General features: G+C 43.7%; 1 protein-coding gene across 14 annotated transcripts in view; it reads left to right on the forward strand.

The window, feature by feature from the left end:
* AFDN (afadin, adherens junction formation factor) overlaps positions 1-22,592 on the forward strand; it is a 142,751-nt gene that overhangs the window by 71,320 nt on the left and 48,839 nt on the right. For 8 of the 14 annotated variants that reach the window (XM_047859974.1, XM_047859978.1, XM_047859976.1 and 5 more), the window contains exons 11-17: positions 4,168-4,237; positions 8,062-8,177; positions 11,728-11,789; positions 11,914-12,119; positions 14,019-14,039; positions 14,763-14,908; positions 15,189-15,283. In XM_047859974.1, the coding sequence (XP_047715930.1) occupies positions 4,168-4,237; positions 8,062-8,177; positions 11,728-11,789; positions 11,914-12,119; positions 14,019-14,039; positions 14,763-14,908; positions 15,189-15,283 (716 nt within the window). The remainder of the gene's footprint in view (positions 1-4,167; positions 4,238-8,061; positions 8,178-11,727; positions 11,790-11,913; positions 12,120-14,018; positions 14,040-14,762; positions 14,909-15,188; positions 15,284-22,592) is intronic. The other 6 variants (XM_047859979.1, XM_047859988.1, XM_047859980.1 and 3 more) reach the window with 1 other exon arrangement.

Below are 22,592 nucleotides of genomic sequence, written 5' to 3' on the forward strand. Positions count from 1 at the left end.
TCACTGTGAGCTCCCAGTTGCGACACGGGACCCATCCCTCGATCTCCGCTCCTGAGGAAAACCAACGAGGGCCTTCCCACTCAAAGTCCATTTCTGTCTGATGCTGTTCCAACTTTAAGCTGAACGCGTGTCCAACCTCACCCTTCTGTTTCGCATCTGGGAGGAGCTTTTCTCTTCTTTTTTTAAGGTCCTGTTTATTTATCAGGCACATCCTCCTTTCCCGTCTGTGTCATGACCTATACGTAGCCTCTTTTCTTTCAGCACATAGTCATGTTCAGATGGTTTTGTTTCATTTCCTTTTATTTTTCATTATTTTTAATGCTTTCCATTTTAGTCCTCAGCTTTTCTTCAGCTCTGCTTTCTTTCAGCACCAGAAACCGCTCTGCCTGCCTGAGGGTTTTCTTGCCACACTCATTCCAAAGACATGATCGTACGACGCGGTTTCTTCTGGTGTGTTCCATGTTGATTTTCAGCAGTTCCTGCGGTTACCCCCAGCTGTGCTTTGTCCCTGAGTCGCGGGTCCCGTGTCTGCTGGTGGCTGTGGTAACGGTCTGCATCTGTTGCTGAGCGTGGGCGCACCACCGCCGCGATGTCTTGCCCTGGGACGTCTTGCCCTGGGATGTCTTCCGTGGAGGGATCACTCCCGGCTGTTCTGCCGTAATGGTCCCTGCTTTGGGGGCCGACAGTCGTCTCCTTGTCGTGTCTCTGGCCGGAAGCAGAGGTCGTGTCAAGGACGTGGCTTAGGTCTCCTAGACAGGAATGTGCTGTGAGATTTTATGTTAATTATCATTACATCTTTTTCCTATCAACCTGGTGAAACTGCTCACTGGTTGAATATACCAGCGCTTACGTGTACATCCATAGATGAGAAAGAAGTGTCATTTCTTTATAAACACATAATTTTGTTCTATTGTCCAACTGTTAGACACATTTCTAGATCGATGACCCAAGTATTTAATGTTTCACAGACGTGTGTATGTGTGTGTGTTAACCGAGGTGTAATCGACATATATTAGTTTCAGGTGCACAGCATTCTGATGCGGTATAAGTGGGCACACAGTCTGGGAAGCGTCCGTCACCAGACCTGCGCACAGTTATTTGTACTTGTGATGAGAACTTTTAAGATTAACTCTCTTAGCAACTTGCAGACCTGCAGTACAGTAGTAACTATAGTTTCCATGCCGTACGTCTCGTCCCCAGGACTTCTATTTATTTTATAACTGGAAGTTTCCACCTTTTACCCACTTCCCCCACCTCCCAGCCTCTGCCTTTGGCAACTGCCAGTCTGTTCTGTGTCTATGAGCTTTTGTTTTTGTTTTCATCTTTTTACATTCCACGTATAAGTGAGATATACAGTACTTGTTTTTCTCCGTCTGGCTTATTTTACTTAGTACAGTGCTCTTAGGGTCCATCCCTGTTATGGCAAATGGCAAGCTGCTTTCTTCTGGCTGAGTAATGCTCCTGTGTGTGTGTGTGTGTGTGTACGTACATGTACACACACCGCGACTTTATTCATTTATCTGTCAAGGGACCCTTAGGTTGCTTTGATATCTCAGCTGCTGTAAATTATGTGCATGAGCCTAGGGTGCAGATCTGCCTTTCCGAGTCACGTTTCCATTTTCTTCAGGTAAATACCCAGCAGTGGAATTGCTGGATCGTATGGTGCTTGTGTTTTTCATTTTTGAGGAACTCCGTACTGTTTCCCGCAATGCTGCACAAATTTACGTTCCCACCAACACTGCGCACTGGTTCCCTCTTCTCCACAATCTTGCCAACACCTGGTATTTCCCTCCTATGACACTCGTTAATGTTTTCAGTAATAGCCATTCTAACTGGGTGAGATGACATCTCATTGTGGTTTTTTTTCTTGTTTTAATGTTTGTTTTTGAGAGAGAGACAGACTGTGAGCATGGGAGGGGACAGAGAGAGGGAGACACAGAATCCGAAACAGGCTCCAGGCTCTGAGCTGTCAGCACAGAGCCTGACGCGGGGCTCGAACTCACGGACCACGAGATCATGACCTGAGCCGAAGCCGGACGCTTAACCGACTGTGCCCCTAGGGTAGCACAATTTGATGTTGATGGTCAGCGTGGGAATTTTATTCATTCATCTATTCACTTATGTATTTATCTAGTCTGCATTCATTGAGCACCAGTGACATGTGTCATTGTGCTCTGAGTGCTGACGTGATCAAGACCTGGTTCTTGCCCTCACAGGTCATACTGAGATAATGTCATCAAAGTCATGAATAAAGTCACTTTGGAATCGTTTAGTGTTTCCAGAATGTAATACAGCTGAGTCCATGTTAAATTTTAGTTTTGTCAGCTTTGGTGAAAAAATAATGAGCTTTGCATGGTGTTAAATGAATTTGTTATTCTAGAATAATTACAGGTGGAGTCAAGAAGGCTTTGGCTATGTTTCTGTGTGTCGGGAAGAGGGAGTTAGGGGTGGGTAAGGTGTATATGTAGCTTTGAGAGATGACAGACGGAGGTGAACTATCATACTTCTTTTTTGCATTACCAGAGACAGAATAGCTAAACTGAATTTCCCATTCAAACCATCAGAAACCAGGAGAACAGTTTCTATGTTTTGTAAACATCTTAGTGACACAGGATAGATGAGAAGTTGTAACTTTTAGTAAATGCTTTTACTTTCTCAAGTTCCTATTTCAAAGTGATGATATTTTGTAGTTTTTTTAATGCTTATTTTTCGAGTGTGTGTGTCCACACTAGTGGGGGAGGGGCAGAGAGAGAGAAAATCCCAAGCAGGCTCCACGCTGTCGGCATAGAGCCCGACCTGGGGCTTGAACTCATGAAGGTGGAGATCATTACCTGAGCCAAAACCAAGAGTCGGATGCTCAACGGACTTGAGCCCCACAGGCACCCCTTTATTTTGCATTTCAAGATGATTTTCTTTTTTCTTTCTTTCTTTCTTTCTTTCTTTCTTTCTTTCTTTCTTTCTTATGTTTATTTTTGAGAGAGACAGAGACAGAGTATGACTAGGTCAGGAGCAGAGAGAGAGATAGACACAGAATCTGAAGCAGGCTCCAGGCTCTGGGCTGTCAGCACAGAGCCCGACGGGGGCTCGAACCCACGAACCGTGAGATCATGACCCGAGTGGAAGTCGGGTGCTCAACCCACTGAGCCACCCAGGTGCCCTTCCAGATGATTTGATTTTCTTAGTGATGAGGTAGAGGAGGAATTTGTATCAGATTTTCTAATTGGAAGAATTGTTTTGAGTTTCCTCATCTCTTTGCGGTTTCATTCTATAGATTGGGCTTAAATATGAGTTTAAAGTTACCACAGTGCTGTGAAACTAGACCCTTGTCTTTCAAATACTGTAACAAAAGAGGTTATCATTCTCTTTGACTGTCTTGTGCAGAAGTCCCGGAAATGTAGGCACTAACCCATCTTGTCGGTTTCCAGATATTTTTAGGGCTCTTTGTTTTCCTTTTATTGGGCCTCTCTCTTGGGCTGGGATTAATGGATTGTATTTACCCTCATTATGGAGTAGGACTTAAAAAGTTTTTTTTAAACGTGTATTTATTTTGAGAGAGAGAGCTTGAGCACATGAGGAGGGGAGGGGCAGAGAGAGGCTTCACGCTGTCGGCACGGAGCCTGCAGTGGGGCTCTCAGTACCGTGAACTGTGACCTGAGCCACAATCAAGAGTTGGACACCTGACCGACTGAACCACCCAGGTGCCTCCCCATTTCTGTATCGTGGCCCAAGTGGTGGTATCCGCGAGCTCTTCAGCTCTCATCAGATTGGCTTTCAGAGGAAGGCAGTTTAGTGCCTGTGCCGTATTCTCCTGAGGTCAGTGTCGCTTTCCCTGTGTTGACAGACGGGCTCGTGGTGCCACAGACGGGGCACTTCATTTATGTGCCATTATGTGATGAAGCGGCTTGCTTGTTTCTTGGACGGTTCTTTCCAATTTATTGTTATTAAAATACAGTTTGAAAAGCATCCTGAGAGTATTCAGTATAGAGCAGTAAGAAAAGTTCATAAAGTTTTAACAGCGTTTTCATTCTGTGACTTCATATGCTGAAAATAAAGTGGCGTCTTGATCTTTGAGTTGGGATATTGAGCCGTTCCTTTTGTGTTAAGAACAACGATGCCTTTTCATTTGAGAATTGTTAATTCAGTGTCTTTCTTTTTTTACCCTGGCAGAATTGTTCAGGAGACAACTTTCGATTTGGGGGGAGATGTTCACAGCGGGGCAGCGCTGCCAGCGAGCAAGGTGGGTACTTTACGTTGCCTGTAGCAGGGAGTTTGTGTAGCCTTCTGGAACATTCTGGACCCCGTGGCCAAAGTGTCGGGAGTATGCTCCTGGAGCTCTTGCGAAAGCCGACTTCACCGTGGCTTCTGACCGTGGCTTGCTGTCCTGATCTGTGCTGTCTCCTGGCGCCACACCAAAGGCCACGGGTGGCGAGCTGGGCCGTGTCCTCCGAGCAGGGGGGCCCAGGCTTCTCCCCTGTAGAACCAGCCCTTCTCCGTCAGGCGACCGCTGGAGACCGTGGACTTCCCCTCTCCTCTCCCTGCCAGCTTACCTTCTCGGGGACCTTGCCCCCACAGTTGTCCCGTATCTCCGCGCGATGGGGGGGATTGTGTCCTCGTTCTGGTTATCTATATCGCTCAGTAACAAACCACCCCAACCTAGTTGACCAAGGACGCGCAGCACCCGTTTGACTTGGCGCACAGCTGTACCGTGTGGTTTGGACTCACCCGGGCTGTTTGTGGGCCGGTCTTGCTGGGGGTTACTCGAGTTGCTGCATTCGGCTGCTAGTGGGCGATGAGGTGGCCCGGCTGTGCCGGGACGCAGGTGGCCGGGCCCCCCTCTCCACGTGTTCTCCTGTTTTCTCCCTGGGACAGCTTGCTCGTCTCTCCACAGGGGTGGCCAGATGTTTGGGTGTCTCACGAGAATCGTGGAATCGACCGGCCTGCTTAGGCTTGGGCCTGGGGTGGCACACGGCACCCGCTTCCTTCGCCTTCCGGAAGGGGCCGCCGAGGCTGTGGTTCGTTGAGGCCACGGCACGGCAGCCGCCATGCGGACACGCTGCTCTGTCTCCTGTTCTAACAACTGTACCGTGCGCTCCAGCCCTTGCCCAGCTTTCTGCTTCTCTTCCCAGCACGATTTCTTGAGGAAATAATCTGCCGTCTGCTCCCTGTTACTCCGTCTTCTCCCCTCGGCTCCCATTGGCTCCTGCTGTCGGAGGGACTGTGTGTGTGTCCCGGTCTCTGATGGCCTCCGCACGGCCGAGGCCGTGGCCTGTGTCTCCTCTGTCTGAACTGGGCCCCTACTGCATACTGGGGGTGCCGCCTGACTTCGGCCCCCAGGGTGTCGTTCTCCTGGTGTCTCCCCCATCGGTGCTCAGTCCTCCTCTGGCTCATCTGCCCATGCCTCCTCCTTCCCCGTCCCCTCCACTTGGCCTCAAAACTCGGTTTCAGACCCAAGGCCCCTTCTCTCCTGTCTGTACTTGTTCCCTAGGTGATCTTAGGCAGTTGGTAGTTAAAATACACGGATATGTTCATTACCCTTGACTGTATCCTTGGCCCCGACCTCTCCGGACCCCAGAAGCTTGCTTGACGTGGCCGTGGTGAGGTCCGACACGTGCTTCGCACTCACCACAGCTAGAGCAGGGCTGGGCTCTCTTAAGCCTCCTCGGCCTTCCCGGTCAGTAAGCGGTACCCTCATCCGTGGTATCGTTCCAGCAGAAGCCCGTCACTGCTTGTCCTTGCTTCCTTCTCAGCCTTCGGTGTCGGCGTGTTCCGTTTGCGTTGGACCGAAGTAGTCCGCAGGTACCTGCCTCTCCCTGTCACTGCTTCTGTGGTGTGACGCTGGCTGCAGTTGTCACACGGCAGAAATGCTGCACGGCCTCTGAGTTGGCCTTTCTGCTGCTGCCCTGGCTTGTCACTCTTCTCCCCACGGCCAGGCTCGTGTTCTGAACATACGACTTAGAGCCCGTTACCGCCCGGCTTTCCAAGCCCCCAGTGGCTTCTCATCCCAAATGTCACACACTTCCCTCCGGCTCACACAGCTCCTTCGGCCCCGGCCACCTCCCCTCTCGACCTGGCCTGTGCACGGAACACGCGCCTCCTTCCCATCCGGGCCCTGGGGCCAGTTTGTTCGTCCTCGACTGTCCTTCCTGCTGGTTTTCGTGCAGCCGGCTCCTTTCTGCTCATTCCTCCTTGAAACCTTCTTGAGCGTCCAAGCATAGTTCACGCTTGGTTCATAGTTCTTAGTTACAGCGCCTTATTTTAAATTCTCTGTGCCAGCTGATGCTGGCCTTGTTTGTTGACTTGGTGGAGGCAAGGGTCCCACTCGGTATGTTCACTGCTGTTCTTCTCGTGGTGAGAAGGTGCCTGGGGCACTGGAGCTGCAGCAGAGACCCCTCTGAGAAGTACGTGAGCAGGTACTCTTGGAACCAGATGCAGCTGTCTTCATAAAAAGTTTAGTTTCTTATAAAAACGTATGCTCGAAACAGAAAACTCAGCAAAATGAGGAAAAAAATGAAAATCATTCATCTGCAGTTAATAGTTGCCTGTTGATGACATTTTCACGGATCCTCTTCTGATCTCTTTCTGTTGTAGATGTATTCACTTATACATTTAAAAATAATGAGGGGTGCCTGGGTGGCGCAGTCAGTTAAGGGCCCGACTTCGGCTCGGGTCATGATCTTACGGTTCGTGGGTTCGAGCCCCGCGTCGGGCTCTGTCTGACTGCTCAGAGCCTGGAGCCTGCTTCGGATTCCGTGTCTCCCTCTCTGTCTCTGCCCCTGCCCCGCTCGCACTCTCTTTCCCAAAAATAAACATTAAAAATAAAATGAAAAAAAATAAGTATCTGCACACATCTGCACCTTTCTGTCCTGCTTCCTTTGGCTATTATTTTGTAAGCCTTTTGTTTGAAAACAAGCTTAAAATTGTTTTATAATATGTTAGCTTATAAACGTACCATAATTTACTTACCCATTGCCTCCTTATCCATTTCTAACAGTTTTTTGTAGTCTGTGCTGCCATCCTGGCCAAGGAATTTTATTTTTATAAGTGTATTTTATGAAAGTATTTATTGTGTATGAATACATGTATTTACAAACGTGATTGCCAGGACACCCTGGACTGGTGAACATTTTAAACAGCCTAACAAAGGATTAGTTCAGTGAACTTTGGTAAACAGACAGCTGTTACGCAGCCGTTACAGTTCTGTGACATAAAAATACCATCCGATGTTCACAACGCATGAAAAGGAGTATTTTTTATGAAGGGGGTTGTATAACCTCCTGTATGGAAAATATGAGAAACTAAAGATACAGCCCAAAGTTACTCTCTAGTTGATAAGAATGGCTTCTGGTGTCAAGCTCAATTTCTACAATAAACAGATGTAGTGAGAAATCTCACATAACATTTTTGCTACGGTGCGTTTCTTGTATGAGTAGAGTGATCCTGTTCCTGTTGTTTGCTGAATGACCCGGGTAGCTTTTCCCTCTGCCACAGGGTGGTTAGGGATGTGCCCTCCTTGGAAGGAGCGAAGCGTGCTGTATCGGGCCCCTGGATTGTGCTCTTTCCCTCCCGATGAAGGGCAAGCACCAAGCCAGCCTCTGTCCTCGGTTCTGCATTGGCTGTTGAGCTGTCGTGAGCAGATCTTTAAAGCCTTTCCTTACAAGTAAAAGAAGGACCCTAACTTTCCAGAGTGGGCACACACTCAGCTCTGTTCTGACTTGAGAGAGTGTTGGGGAGGACTCGCTCCCGTCCCTGCCCGTTTTGAAGAGCCCCGTTCACACGCGCCACCTCTGCACGCCTGTGTGTCAGAGCCTGCCTTTAGCTCTTTGAACAGGAAAGCAGCTGTGTGGTCTGTTCTTTCAGTGACCGTGTTCTTGGGCGTGCGTCTGTGCACCTGACGTCCTCAGCACGGCCGTGCCCTTTTCTGCTCTCTGCTCTTCTCCGGCATCTCTGTCTCGCCTCCCCCTGCCGGGCAGCCTGGCATCGGCTGTTCCCCTGCAGCAGTCTGTGTGAGCGTGGCTGGCTTGCACGCTGTCTGTAAACGCTCCGTGTTTTCTCTCGGCTTAGAGCGCCACCAGGCTGGACAGCGACAGGGCACTGCCTGCCCCCAGCACGGCCGAGCGCGGGACAGTGAAGCCGATGCTGAGACTGGAGCAGCAGGACTACCGGCGGCAAGAAAACAGGTAGGACGTGGTTCCTGTGCAGTCAGACGGGTGGGACTCGGACGGGTTGTGTGTGTGTGTGTGGGGGGGGGGGGGTTGGGGACCAGTGGGACTCGGACTCGGGGGGGAGGGTTGGGGGATGGCCTAGTGACTGCTGAGGGTTTAGCTGACGTTTTGAGAACGTTAGCGGTGTTGTAAAGAGGATTTTCTGTTCGTGTTGCTGAACTGGAAGAAAAGGCATCGTCAGCAGCTGTGTGTGTCCCTTGCTTCTGTGCCACGGTGCCGTCTGCCCAGGTGAAGCAGGAGGCACTTTGAATTAAAAATGCTTCTATTTTAAATGTGCTATTCTATAAAAACAAGGAGAAGGGAAGTTTTTACAGGAGTTTAATATTTGATCATTTGTATATTAAGACACTCTACAACTGGCCATTTCACCTGTTTGTAGATGAAATCCTTACATGTTTAAATACACATGTTAAAAGCCAAAAACGATTTTAAGTGGAGTTAAGAATTATGAGTGCCACGTTACCACGTCTCCCGCTCTGACGTGGCACGTCTTCGTGCCGAGGCGGATAGGGATGAATATTGTCGCCTGTCCTCGTTCTTGAAGAGACAACGTCTGCCTTTTGTTAGTTCCTTTTCTTAGGATTTGTAAGTACACGTTACCTTAATTAGAATTCTACTTTCTTGCGATTTCTAAAATTGTTTAAATGTTGAAAAGTAACGTTGGCGCCTCAGATAACCAGTGATGAGTTCAAATGCTGGTGAGCTGGAGCCGCAGAGCGCTTCTGCAGAGGCATCTGCACGGACACGGCGGCCAGAAGACCACTCCTGTGTCCTCGTACCATGCGTGCTGGTGTCAGCAGGGGGACCGAGGCGCCCACCAAAAATCTGTTCAAAGTTTTCATGAAGCCATTCTAACTCTTCTCTTTCAGATCCAATACCTGAGGCCCATGTCGGCCCAAGGTCACTTACCAATTTGGTGACAGGCAGCTGATTTGGTTCTTTAATCTTCTGCCTTCCAGGAGAGGGCGCTGTGTGTTATAAGACTTTAATACCACTTATCACAGTAATGCCATTTCTAGGTTCCTGTGGAAATCTCAGGTTTTTACCTTGTTTTTATTGTGGGCTTTTGGTTATGAGAGTTTTGTTGATTGTGAATGTTTTTAGATGTAGTAATAAGTCTACTTTCTGTGTGCTTGTTTCTGGTGGCGTATTCTAGAATGAGATGTTTAGCACCGTAAACTGTATATGAATACGGTGTCAGAGGAGTCAGCTGATGGCCAGTTGTATGTTAGAATTTATCTTATCCTGTCGGCAAAGATTTCACTAAAGGCTTTATTTGACCTATAAATGCGTATTATTTGGTTGGTGTTACAGCATGATGGGAACCTGACGCTTCTACTTTCAGTCTTTGTGTTTCACATCTACGATGTGGGCATAAGCAACACTTCATTGGTATATTCATAAAAACCGAAGTTACTTTAGTAAATATGTTTAAAAACACTAGTTTTAGTCAAGGAAAAAATCTTTTTGAATAATGGCGTTCTTTAAATTACCACTGACACGTTTACTTTTTCAGTGAGATTTTATATTCCTTATGTTTACCAGATTTCTCAAGTGGATGAAACAGACAAGTGAGGTTCACCCAGTTTATTGTTTAACTAATGAACTGAAAGATCTCTGCAGTTTTAGCTGTCTGTATGTGTGGCAGTTAGCAGACTTGTTAACATAGTTGAGCATACAAATTCTGTCTGAAGAGCTTTTTTATACCTGCATTGTCGAGTTAAATCCAAATCCCAGATCACAGACTAGATAAGAAGTTTTGAAGCACGTAATTTGTTGAAAAGAATTTTGTTTTTCCTTCTAGTGATTCTGATAGTTCGGGGTAATGGCGTTGGATTTTCTCCCGGTCGAGGCCTCAGTGCGCAGGGGCGGGAGGGGAGCACGGGCCTGCGGGAAGGAGCCACCACACTGCGTCTGTGGCTGTGGAGACCTGCAGCCACCACACGTTCTTTCCCTCTTCTCTTCATTTTTGAAGAAGTTGTTACGTCCAGGGTAAATGCGTGAGCGGTTGCTGCTGAAAATGTCCTTTCAGTTCCTCACAGGTTCTTAAATATCAACGGCGATGTTGATGCTCCGCTTCAGCAAATGTGACGCTTCATGTGAATATTGACCTCCCTGTTGTTTGATCCGTATTTACCTCAGTAGTTGTCTCCCTCCCGGTCTAAGTCCTCATAGCCTCACTCTTTACTCTTCAGTCAAGTTTGTGGAAAGACGCAACACGGTTCATTGCTTTTACTGTCAATTTCCTTCATCTAGTCGAGGACAGATTTTCGGAAGATTTATCCTGATCGTCTCTGTTAAAGCTGAGCTAAAATGATAAAGGTTTAAACTGATCACTTGCCAGCTTGTTAGGGCAGCGGGACTTACCTGTGTTCTACACAAAATGTAGTTAGTAGCAGACTAACTTAGAGTAATAATTAAATTGCTTGAGATTCGAATCCCGTGTCTGCGTGAAAGAACAACTAAACTGAACGCTGTGGAGAACAGTGTAACTGCAGCAGTGAGGAGATCTAAATCGGATTGGTAACTATTCGTCTTACACATTGTAGAAATTCTGTGCTTATTAATGGCCTTCAGACGTTGTTTGACCAATATGCAACACAGAATCAGTCGTATTTTACATCGTGTCTGGTGGACACATAACCTCCATATGCATGTATTCGTACTGAAAGGAGACTTTCACAGGACCGTGAACCTTTGATCCTACCCGTGGGGACAGAGTGACCCACTATTTGAAGAACTCTTAGAGAAACCGAAATGTACCTAACCTTTGAATTACTTTGATCGGGATGCCTGGAAACACATAAACATTAGTGCTAATTCTTACAAGGGTTACCAATTATAGTTGCTCTTGGTTTCTATTTCTTGGCAATTCCTTGTGTTTGTAGTGTCAGGCTAGATGATGAAAAGTGGAATTTATGTGACTTTAAAAAAAGTGAGTAGGAGGCCTTTTTTTTTTTTTTTTTTTTTTTAAAGGTGTGCTTCACTGTGAGCTTGAGAAATGCTAATACTGAGCGACCGAAAGGGTCTGTAGGAATCGTCTTGGGTAACCTTTATCAGAAGAGAAGGGTAGCGTCTGGCTCTTAGCAACTTGTTCTCCTTTGTAAGAGCTCCGTTTCAAGCTCACTGTGGTTTAGTTTTCCTGTGTGTCTCCCAGCAGCGTCTTTGCATTGTTACTCGAGCCGTTGCCGTGGCAGGTGCGCGGCAGCCTGGTCGCCCCGCTGTGCACAGTCTTCATGCATAATAGAGAATCGTGGTCGGGTCTGTTCTCTCGATGGAAGCAGATACTGCAAGGAACCGACCTCCGTGAGGTGTAGGGATAGGATCACTCCCAGTACGCTCATCTGCATATTTGAATGGTTTCCATGTGAAAACAAGTCATTGGGCTCTTTATTATGTGTACGAACCGTGCAGAGATTTTGAAAATAGTTGCAGAAACACGCATAGGTTGACTGTCAGTAGCCATGTGATCTGATGTTAAGAGGCGGCCTCTTTCTTTTTTCAGAACTCAGGATGCTCTTGGGCCTGAACTCATACTGCCTGCAAGCATTGAATTCAGGGAAAGTTGTGAGTAATTTCAGATTCCATTGTTAGTGAATTATTTCTTGTTCCATTTTTCTCCATCTGATTTTCATGGGTTTTTTTTTTGTTCTTTTTTTTCTTTTTCTTCTTTTTTGAAATCTTTTCACAGCTGAAGATTCATTTTTATCTGCCATTATAAATTATACTAATAGCTCTACAGTCCATTTTAAGTTGTCACCTACATATGTATTATATATGGCATGTCGGTATGTATTGTCGAGCCAGTACAGACCCGATGTCAGTCCTACAGAGCGTACTCACAAAGTGATTGCCATAGTCAACAAGATGGTGAGCATGATGGAGGGGGTGATTCAGGTAAGCGCCAGCACGCCGGGCCCCGCTGCTTCAGTGCGCGTGCTTCTTGTTCGCATGTGTCGGCGAAGCCAGTTCCGCCGTGTCTCCGTGTGCTTACGTGTTCGACTTTGAGAGGCTTTTCTGAAATGAAAGCTATTAGAAGTAGCACTGAAAATTGTAGAGCTTGAAAAGTTGAAAAGGAACGTAAAGGTCTGTTTTTTCTACAAGTGTTAGAATAAGGGAAAGTAAACTATGTGGTAACGTTACGAGCAGGGTAAAAATCCTTACAAGTGCAACAGTTGTGAGAAAGTACTGACACTTGTGGGTTTTCTTAGACTTAAGAAACACTTTGTTGAGATGAATTTCACAGGAAGGTAAAACTACCCATTTTAAAGCGACTAATTCAGCAGAATTTAGGTCGTTCAGTGTTGTGCGGCCGCCCCTTCTGATTCCAGAACTTCTCTGTCAACCAACCCAATTCCTGTCCGCCCATTCAGCTGCTTCCCTCATAACCCTCCCCCGCCCAGAATTGTGTAAGGGCTCTACAGAGGCGTTTGCCCTTTTTATAAGGAGCATATGATGCTGGTGGGAACTCTCTGGGTTTTTCGATAGCACTTGGGTAGGTGTGATGGACATGACATTTCTCAGTTATGATGAAAGTCCTGTTCAGATTCCTTCATAAGACTGTTTTGGAAGTTTGAAGAAGTAAGGGTATTTTCTCTGTAGAATGGTTTGTTTCTTTTTAAGTCGTCCTCACCTGTGGTGGATCAAATTGGCATAGCAGTTTGCCAGATCACAATTTGAAGATTTAAAGTCCTTAGAAGTAAATTTACAGATTTTTAAAAAAGTTTTCCCAAACCCCTGATGAGTGCTATTATTCAGCTATAAAATATAAAACTCTAATTATGTATCATTAAGCAATGTGATTAGACAGTTGGGTTGTTTTTCTCCTGTGAGGATAGCTTGAGCTAACTAATCTGTTAATTCCTTGAGAATTGTTGTCAAAGGCCACAACTTTTCAAGAAATGTTTCTATTAGGTTTGAGTGGTTAGCATAAGAATGTAATGGGCTTATGATTCTTTTACCCAAGTGAGGAAGTAGATAAAAAGTGTTGTCATTTTATTTGGACACCATTTTGTGTTTCTCTCTTAGTAATTTATAAACAAACATGGATTTCCTTTTGGTTCAAAGCCATTGTCTTCCGTCATGTTTGCATTTCTGAAGCCTGTTTCAAATTGGGGAAACTCCTGTCATCAGACTACTTTTGATAGACTTTGTCTTGTTGAATTTGAACTAGTCAGTGAGATCATCATTATCAAAACAGGTCTTTTAAACTTCAGATTTCGGGTTAATCTGTGATTAGAGAACTCCTAAAATTTTGGGAAAGAACTATAGGAAATGCTTTAATTCGTAAAAACCTTTCAGAAACGAGTTTGTTCCATTTTAGTCTGGTTATGTTTTTTATACATTTTTTAATTCTTAGTTTTTTTGTTCGTTTTGTTTTTTACTGTTGGTCTTTTCTGTCTCTTTCATCCTATTAATCCAGGGGATAGACACTCTTCTCGTGTACCTTTAGCTAGTCAGACACACAGTATCGTTAAAAGACGTTAAGTCCTTTGTGTTATAAATCTTTTAAGTAGATCAGTGTGTTTGTGTGTATATCGTAACACCTTCCCTGTATAAACTGGAGGTCGCTCACTCGCGCCACTCTAAGAACATAAAACTAATCCTTTATGTCACGTGCTTCCAGAGATGCTTCCGAACCGTGAATGAATGTGTAATTTGGGAATAACATAACTAAATGTCGTACCTTCATGTCGTGCCTTCATATTAGTGTTTTGATTTTTTTAAACTATCATGATTGTTTACAAGTTTCTTTCTCTCGTTCTGCTTGATTTCCCCTCGTCTGTTTCTCTCCAGGAAGTAGACCAGGTTGATCAGGTAGGATGCGCTGCTGGGAACTGGTCCTGGCTGTGTCGGCTTAGCTGAGTTTCTCGCGCTGCTTCCATGTCAAAACACAACACTCCAGCAAGCGGACTGGGCGGTTCATAACACTCATTCAGCAACTGAAACATGCAGTACTAAATCCTTTTCTGACTGTGCAACCTTTATCAGCATTTCATAATTTCTGCTTAATGCACTCAGTGTGGATATGAAATGACAAAAGTTCTGTTTCTCCTCTTTCTCGTTTATCCTTGGTTCCTATTCTTTGGATCTCATCTGAAGTTGCCTGGCCTGCACATGTGGTCGGGAGATGATGTGATAGATCAGTACTTGATACTGAGTTGCTCGGCATCTCAGCCAGCGACTGCGAGTATCAGGGTGGCTGTGGGTAACCATGGATAGATGCGTGTGTACTTCACAGATTACCAGATAAAGCACGATCTCCAATTGGGTGTTGTATGATTTGGTATCTCTGTTTTTGCATTGTAGCTAATCGGATCCATGTATCCATACATGAATCCCAAGAAGAGGTTGCAATTCCATTGCTATATATGTATCCAAATTCTTTTGCAAATATCTGGTATCTGTGGTAAATACCTTGGTGAAAATGGGAAGGTACTGGTCTATCTTCAGCAGCTTTTCAAGAGCATTCCTTTTTATTTTCATTCTTTTTTCTTTTTTTGTCTTGGGGTTGCTTATAGGAATGTGTTCTATCTACAGAAACAGAAGAATATCGCAGGGGCACTTGCTTTCTGGATGGCCAATGCATCTGAGCTTCTCAACTTCATTAAGCAGGACCGAGATCTTAGTCGAATCACATTGGACGCCCAAGATGTTTTAGCACACTTGGTTCAAATGGCGTTTAAGTAAGGAGCACGTTCTTGGAGATTACACTATTCCGTAGAGATTTTTTAAAGGTTTTTATTTACCCTAACTGGAGGTGAATATCAAGAAGCATAAATACATGCCAGATGTGTTGATTTAGTAAAATGAAGTTATTGAGCTATGTTTCAAGAATCCTGAGAGTAAAACTATATTTTAAATGGAAAATGTTATGGAACGTGTAAACTGTTTCGTCTGTGAAGCCCTGTCTGACAATGGCAGTGTATCCTGCTGAGGTTATTAAAATTGTTCACATATTTTCAGATATCTGGTTCATTGTCTTCAGTCAGAACTGAATAACTACATGCCGGCTTTTCTGGATGACCCTGAAGAGAACAGTCTACAAAGACCAAAAATAGGTTAGAATATTGTTTTCTCCCTTCTTCCTCTATTCCTCCTTCTCCCTGCCTCTGCTTTCCTTCTTCCCTCCTTCCTGTTTAACTTTATTTTAATACTTAATCTACACAAGAGGAAGGTATCTTACAAATAAATGAGATGACCTATTTGATTTGGCATTCTTTAAGAAGTTGTAACTACCATCTGTTTGACTTAAGACTAGCTCTCACTGTGCATCTGGTAGAGGCCATAGGACCTCTTCCCATAGGTCCCAGTGGACCCCGGAGAGCAGCCATGTTTGCTGGTATTGAGACCTAAAGAGGACAGGGTGTGGCAACACCTGACACCAGCTGTGTGTTGTGATTTGCTATAATCTCAGAGCTGTTGCTGCTCAGTGATTGCATGGACATTTTCGGAGGCAAGCCGGTACCCTGCCATTGCTCAGCAAGACCCTCCCCCAGAGAGTTGACATGGGTCCAAGCCACAGGGGTCTCTGAAGTATGGAGTTTTGCTTTTTCTTTCTTTCTTTTTTTTCTCAATACATGAAATTTATTGTCAAATTGGTTTCCATACAACACCCAGTGCTTATCTCAAAAGGTACCCTCCTCAATACCCATCACCCACCATCCGCTCCCTCCCCCCCCCTCCCCCCCCGCATCAACCCTCAGTTTGTTCTCAGTTTAAGAGTCTCTTACGCTTTGGCTCTCTCCCACTCTAACCTTTTTTTTTTTTTTTTTTTCCCCTTCCCCTCCCCCATGGGTTTCTGTTAAGTTTCTCAGGATCCACATAAGAGTGAAAACATATGGTATCTGTCTGTCTCTGAATGGCTTATTTCACTTAGCATAACACTCTCCAGTTCCATCCACGTTGCTACAAAGGACCATATTTCATTCTTTCTCATTGCCACGTAGTATTCCATTGTGTATATAAACCACAATTTCTTTATCCATTCATCAGTTGATGGACATTTAGGCTCTTTCCATAATTTGGCTATTTTTGAGAGTGCTGCTATAAACATTGGGGTACAAGTGCCCCTATGCATCAGCACTCCTGTATCCCTTGGGTAAATTCCTAGCAGTGCTACTGCTGGGTCATAGGATAGGTCTATTTTTAATTTTTTGAGGAACCTCCACACTGTTTTCCAGAGTGGCTGCACCAGGTTGCATTCCCACCAACACTGCAAGAGGGTTCCCGTTTCTCCACATCCTCTGCAGCATCTATAGTCTCCTGATTTGTTCATTTTGGCCACTCTGACTGGCGTGAAGTGATGCCTGAGTGTGGTTTTGATTTGTATTTCCCTGATGAGGAGCGACGTTGAGCATCTTTTCATGTGCCTGTTGGCCATCTGGATGTCTTCTTTAGAGAAGTGTCTATTCATGTTTTCTGCCCATTTCTTCACTTGGTTATTTGTTTTTCGGGTGTGGAGTTTGGTGAGCTCTTTGTAGATTTTGGTGAAGTATGGACTTTTGAAACACAATCCCATCTGAGATGAAACTCTGGAGGGAGGTGCTGCCTGATGAAACTTTGGAAGGGACGGCTTGGACACTGACAGGGTAGAGGCAGGAAGTGGACAGAGGCCTGAGACAAAGGAGGCGTACTTGATTGCAGGTTGGTGAGAGTGCGAGATTCCTGCACCAGAGACTAGGAGCTGGGTGAAGCCATTTCCACCTTTCCTGATCCACCCCAGAAGCTAAGCTAAGCAGTGGCATCTAGTAGAGAATGGAGCCATCACACGTACCAACCAAGCACATCCCCCAGAAGACCAGCACAAGTCCCTCCATCTGTTTAGTGTACAGATTATAGAGGGCTTCATAGTTTCAGTTCTAGGGAAAACTGGATGTAACTTCACTTGGTTTTCATTGTTTGCTGGCCCACTTATTTGTTTTCTTTGCTTCTGTTTTTGTTTAAATCTTTTTTCTTTCCTCATTCTTTTTGTCCTCTTGGGTACAGAAAGAGCAAATTCTTTTTTATTTTTAAAATTTTTTCAATCTATTTTTATTTTCTTTTACAATTTTAAAATTTCTTTTAATTTCCTGACTTTTTTACTTTTTTTTTTTCTTTCCTGTCTCTTTTTTCTCTCTTCCATAAAGCTTCTTTCAATAAGCAGACTGAAACACACTTAGGATATAGCTTCCTTTATTTGATTTTTGTTTTGTTTTGAATTTTTATTTTATAATTTTTTTCTTCTTGCAAAATGACAAAGATGGAAGAATTCATCCCAAAAGAAAGAACAGGAAGAAATGAGAGCCAGGGACTTAATCAACATAGATATAAGATGTCTGAACTAGAATTTAAAACCACGATTATAAGAATACTAACTGCGGTTGAAAAACAACATAGAAGACACCAGCGAATCCCTTTCTCAGATAAAAAAACTAAAATCTAGTCAGGCTGAAATTAAAAATGCTATAACCGAGATGCAGTCTTGAATGGATGCCACAATGGCAAGGATAGACGAAGCAGAGCAGCGAATCAGTGAGGTAGAAGATGAAATTGTGGAAAATAACAAAAATTATGGAAAATAATGAAGCAGAAAAAAAGAAATGCAAAAGATGACGATACAAGACTTAGAGAACTTAGCAGCTTATTCAAAAGGAATAACATTCGAATCCTAGAGGTCTCAGAAGATGAAGAGACAGAAAAAAGGTCAGAAGGTCTATGTGAGCAAATTATAGCTGTAAACTTCCCTAACCTGGGGAAGGATACAGACATCAAGATCCAGTAAGCATGGAGAACTCCCATTAGGTTCACCACAAACAAACCGTCACCAAGGTAGATCATAGTCAAATTCACAATAAACACAGACAAGGAAAGAATTATGAGAGCAGCAAGGGGGAAAAAAAGGTCCTTAACCTACAGGGGAAGACAAATCAGGTTCACAGCAGATCTGTCCACAGATACTTGGCAAGCCAGAAAGGAGTGGCAGGATATATTCAACGTGCTGAATCCGAAAAATACGCAGCCAAGAGTTTTATATCCATCAAGGCTGTCATTCAGAATAGGAGAGTTTTCTAGACAAAAACTAAAGGAGTTTGTGACCACTGTCCAGCCCTGCAAGAAATATTAAGGGGGACTATTTGGAGAAAAGACAAAAGACCAAAAGCAACAAAGACTAGAAAGGACCAGAGAACATCACCAGAAACACCTAGCTCTACAGGTGGCACTACATGGCACTAAATTCATGGCACTAAATACATGGCACTAAATTCATATCTTTCAATCACTCTAAATGTAAATGGACTAAATACTCCAAAAGACCTAAGATATCAGAAAGGATAAGAAAAGGCCTATCTGTATGCTGCCTACAAGACTTATTTTAGACCTTACGGCACTTGCAGATTTGAAAGTAAGGGGATGGAGAACCATCTGTCATGCTAATGGTTGTCCAAAGAAAGCCAGAGTAGCCATTTTTATATCAGACAAACTAGATTTTACAACAAAGATTGTAACGAGATGAACAAGGGCATTATAACTAAAGAGTCTATCTACCAAGAAGATCTAACAATTGTAAATATGCGCCCAACTTGGAAGCACCCAAATATATATATCAATGAATCATGAACATAAATTCATTGACAATAATACCATAATAATAGGGGACTTCAGAACCCCACTTACAGCAATGGACAGATTAAGCAGAAAATCAACAAGGAAATGATGGCTTTGAATGACTTGACCAGATGGACTTAACAGATCTATTCAGAACACATCATCCTAAAGCAGCATTTCATTCTACACATTCTTCTTGAGTACACATGGAACATTCTCCAGAATAGATCACATACTGGTCACAAATCAGCCCTCAATAAGTACCAAAAGATTGAGATCATACCTTGAATGTTTTCACACCATAACACTATGAAACTAGAAATCAACCACAAGAAAAAAATTGGAAAGACCACAAATACTTGGGAGATTAAAGAATCTCCTACTAAAGAATGAATGGGTTATTAACCAAGAAATTAAAGTGGAAATTAAAAAGTGATGGAAGCCAATGAAAATGAAAACAGCGAAGGCTGTCATAAGAGGGAAATATATAGCAATCCAGGCCTTCCTAAAGAAGGAAGAAATGTCTCAAATACACAACCTAACCTTACACTTAAAAGAGCTGGAAAAAGAATGGCAAAGCCTAAAACCAGCAGAAGAAGCAAAATAAAGATTAGAGCAAAAATCAGCTGTCTTGAAATCAGAACACTAGAACAGATCAATGAAACCAGGAGCTGATTCTTTGAAAGAAGTAACAAAATTGATAAACCGTATCCAGATTTATCAGAAAAGTAAAGGATGCAAATAAATAAAATCACGAATGAAAGAGGGGAGATCACAACCTACACCACAAAAACACAATGATAAGAGAACATTGTGAGCAATTGTATGCCAACAAATTGGGCAATCTGGAAGAAATGGACAAGTTCCTAGAAACATAAAAACTACCAAAACTGAAACAGGAAGAAATAGAAAGTTTGAGCAGATCCATGACCATTAAAGAAATAGAATCAGTAATCAAAACTCCCAACAAACAGCAGTCCAGGGCCAGGTGGTTTTCCAGGGTAATTCTATCATTTAAAGAAGACTTAACACCTATTCTTTTGAAACTATTCCAAAAAACAGAAACAGAAGGAAAACTTCCAAACTCATTCTGAGTCCAGCATTGCCTTGATTCCAAGAGCAGAGACCCCGCTAAAAAGAACTACAGACCAATTTCCCTCATGAACACAGATGCAAAAATTCTCATACAAGATACTAGCAAACCAAATCCAACAACACATAAAAAGAATTATTCACCATGAGCAAGTGGGATTTATTCCTGGGCTGCAAGGCTGGTTTAATATCCACAAATCAATCAATGCGATACATCACATTAATAAAGGATAAGAACCACAGGATCCCCTTAATAGATACAGAGAAAGCATTTGACAAAATACAGCATTCTTTCTTGATAAAAAAAGTGTCAAAAGGATATAATGAACACACCTCAAGATCATAAAGGCCTCATATGGAAGACCCACAGCTAATATCCTCATGGGGAAAAAACAGAGCTTTCCCCCTAAGGTCAGGAGCACAACAACAATGTCCACTCTCACCACTATTATTCAGCACAGTGTTGGAAGTCCTTGCCTCAGCAATCAGACAACAAAAAGAAAAGGGGTTCAAATTGGCAAGGAAGAAATCAAACTTACTCTTTGCAGAAGACATGATACTCTGTGAAAAACCCAAAGACTCCACCAAAAAACTGCTGGAACTGATACATGAATTCAGCAAAGTTGCAGTGTGTAATATCAGCATACAGAGATCTGTTGCATTTCTATCCACCAATGATGAAGCAGCAGAAAGAGAATCAAGGAATTGATCCCATTTACAATTGTATCAAAACCCATAAAATACCTAAGAATAAACTTAACCAAAGAGGTAAAAGATCTATGCACTGAAAACTACAGAGAGCTTATAAAAGAAATCGAGGACACAAATGGAAAAACATTCCATGCTCATGGATTGGAAGAACAAACGTTGTTAAAATGTTGATACTTACCCAAAGCAATTTATATATTCAGTGCAATCCCTATCAAAATAACACAGCATTCTTCACAGAGCTAGAACAAACAATTCTAAAATTTGTATGAAACCAGAAAAGACCCCGAATAGTCAAAACCAAAGCTATAGGCATCACGGTTCCAGACTTCAACCTGTATTACAAAGCTTTAATCATGAAGACAATGTGGTACTGGCACAAAAACAGACACACAGTTCAATGGAACAGAATAGAGAATCTAGAAATGGACCCACAAACATATGGCCAGATAATCTTAAAGCAATAAAGAATATTCAGTGGAAAAAAAGACTTTCTTCAGCAAATGGTGTTGGGAAAACTGGACAGCAACCTGCGAAAGAATGAACCGGGACCACTGTCTTGCACCATACACAAAAGCTCAAAATGGGTGAAAGACCTAAAATTAAAACCAGAAACCATCAGAATCCTAGAGGAGAAAACAGGCAACAACCTCTTTGACCTCACCTGCAGGCAACTTACTTGACATGTCTCCAGAGACATGGGAAACAAAAGCAAAAGTGAACTATAGGGATGTCATCAAGAGAAAAAGCTTCTGCACCACAAAGGAAACAATCAACAAAACTAAAAGGTAGCCTACAGAATAGGAGAACATATTTGCAAATGACATATTGGATAAAAGGTTAGTATCCAAAATCTGTAAAGAACTTAAACTCAACACCCCCCCCCCCAAAAAAAACTAATCAGTGAAGAAATGGGCAAAAGACATGAACAGACACTTTTCCAAAGAAGACCTCCAGGTGGCTAACAGACACATGAAAACATGTTCAACCTCACTCATCATCAGGGAAATACAAACCAAAACCACAGTGAGACACCACCTCACACCTGTCAGAATGGCTAATATTAACAACTCAGGCAACAACAGATGCTGGCAAGGATGTGGAGAAAGGGGAACCCTTTTGCACTGTTGGTGGGAATGCACACTGGTGTGGCACTCTGGAAAACAGTGTGGAGCTTCCTCGAAAAATTAAAAATAGAACTACCCTATAACCCAGCAATTATACTACTAGGTATTTATCCGAAGGACACAAAAATGCTGATTCGAAGGGGCCCATGCACCCCAGTGTTTATAGCAGTGCTATCAACAATAACCAAATTATGGAAAGAGCCTAAATTTCCATCAACTGAGGAATGGATAAAGATGATATGGTAGCTCGGGGCGCCTGGGTGGCTCAGTCGGTTAAGCGGCCGACTTCGGCTCAGGTCATGATCTCGTGGTCCATGAGTTCGAGCCCTGCATCGGGCTCTGTGCTGACAGCTCAGAGCCTGGAGCCTGTTTCAGATTCTGTGTCTCCCTCTCTCTGACCACCCCCCCCCCCCAGTTCATGCTCTGTCTCTCCCTGTCTCAAAAATAAACGTTAAAAAAATTAATTAAAAAAATGATGTGGTATCTGTATACAATGGAATATTACTCGGTGATGAGAAAGAATGATGTCTTGCTACTTGCAACAATGTGGATGGAAGTAGAGTGTATTATGCTACGCAGAATAAGTCAGTGAAAGACGAATATGATTTCCCTCGTGGAATTTAAGAAACACAACAGATGAACATAGGGGAAGGGAAGGCAAAATAAGATACAACCAGAGAAGGAGACAAATTAGACTCTTAAACACAGAACAGACTGAGGGTTGCTGGAGTGGAGGTGGGTGGGCGGGATGGGCTAGATGGGTGATGGGCATCGAGGAGGGCACTTGTTGGCATGAGCACGGGGTGTTATATGTGACTGTTTTTCAAAAAGTCTCTTAGGGTGAACTTAAGTGTAG

The sequence above is a fragment of the Prionailurus viverrinus genome, chromosome B2 (assembly GCF_022837055.1).
Source record: "Prionailurus viverrinus isolate Anna chromosome B2, UM_Priviv_1.0, whole genome shotgun sequence".
Lineage (NCBI taxonomy): Eukaryota > Metazoa > Chordata > Mammalia > Carnivora > Felidae > Prionailurus > Prionailurus viverrinus.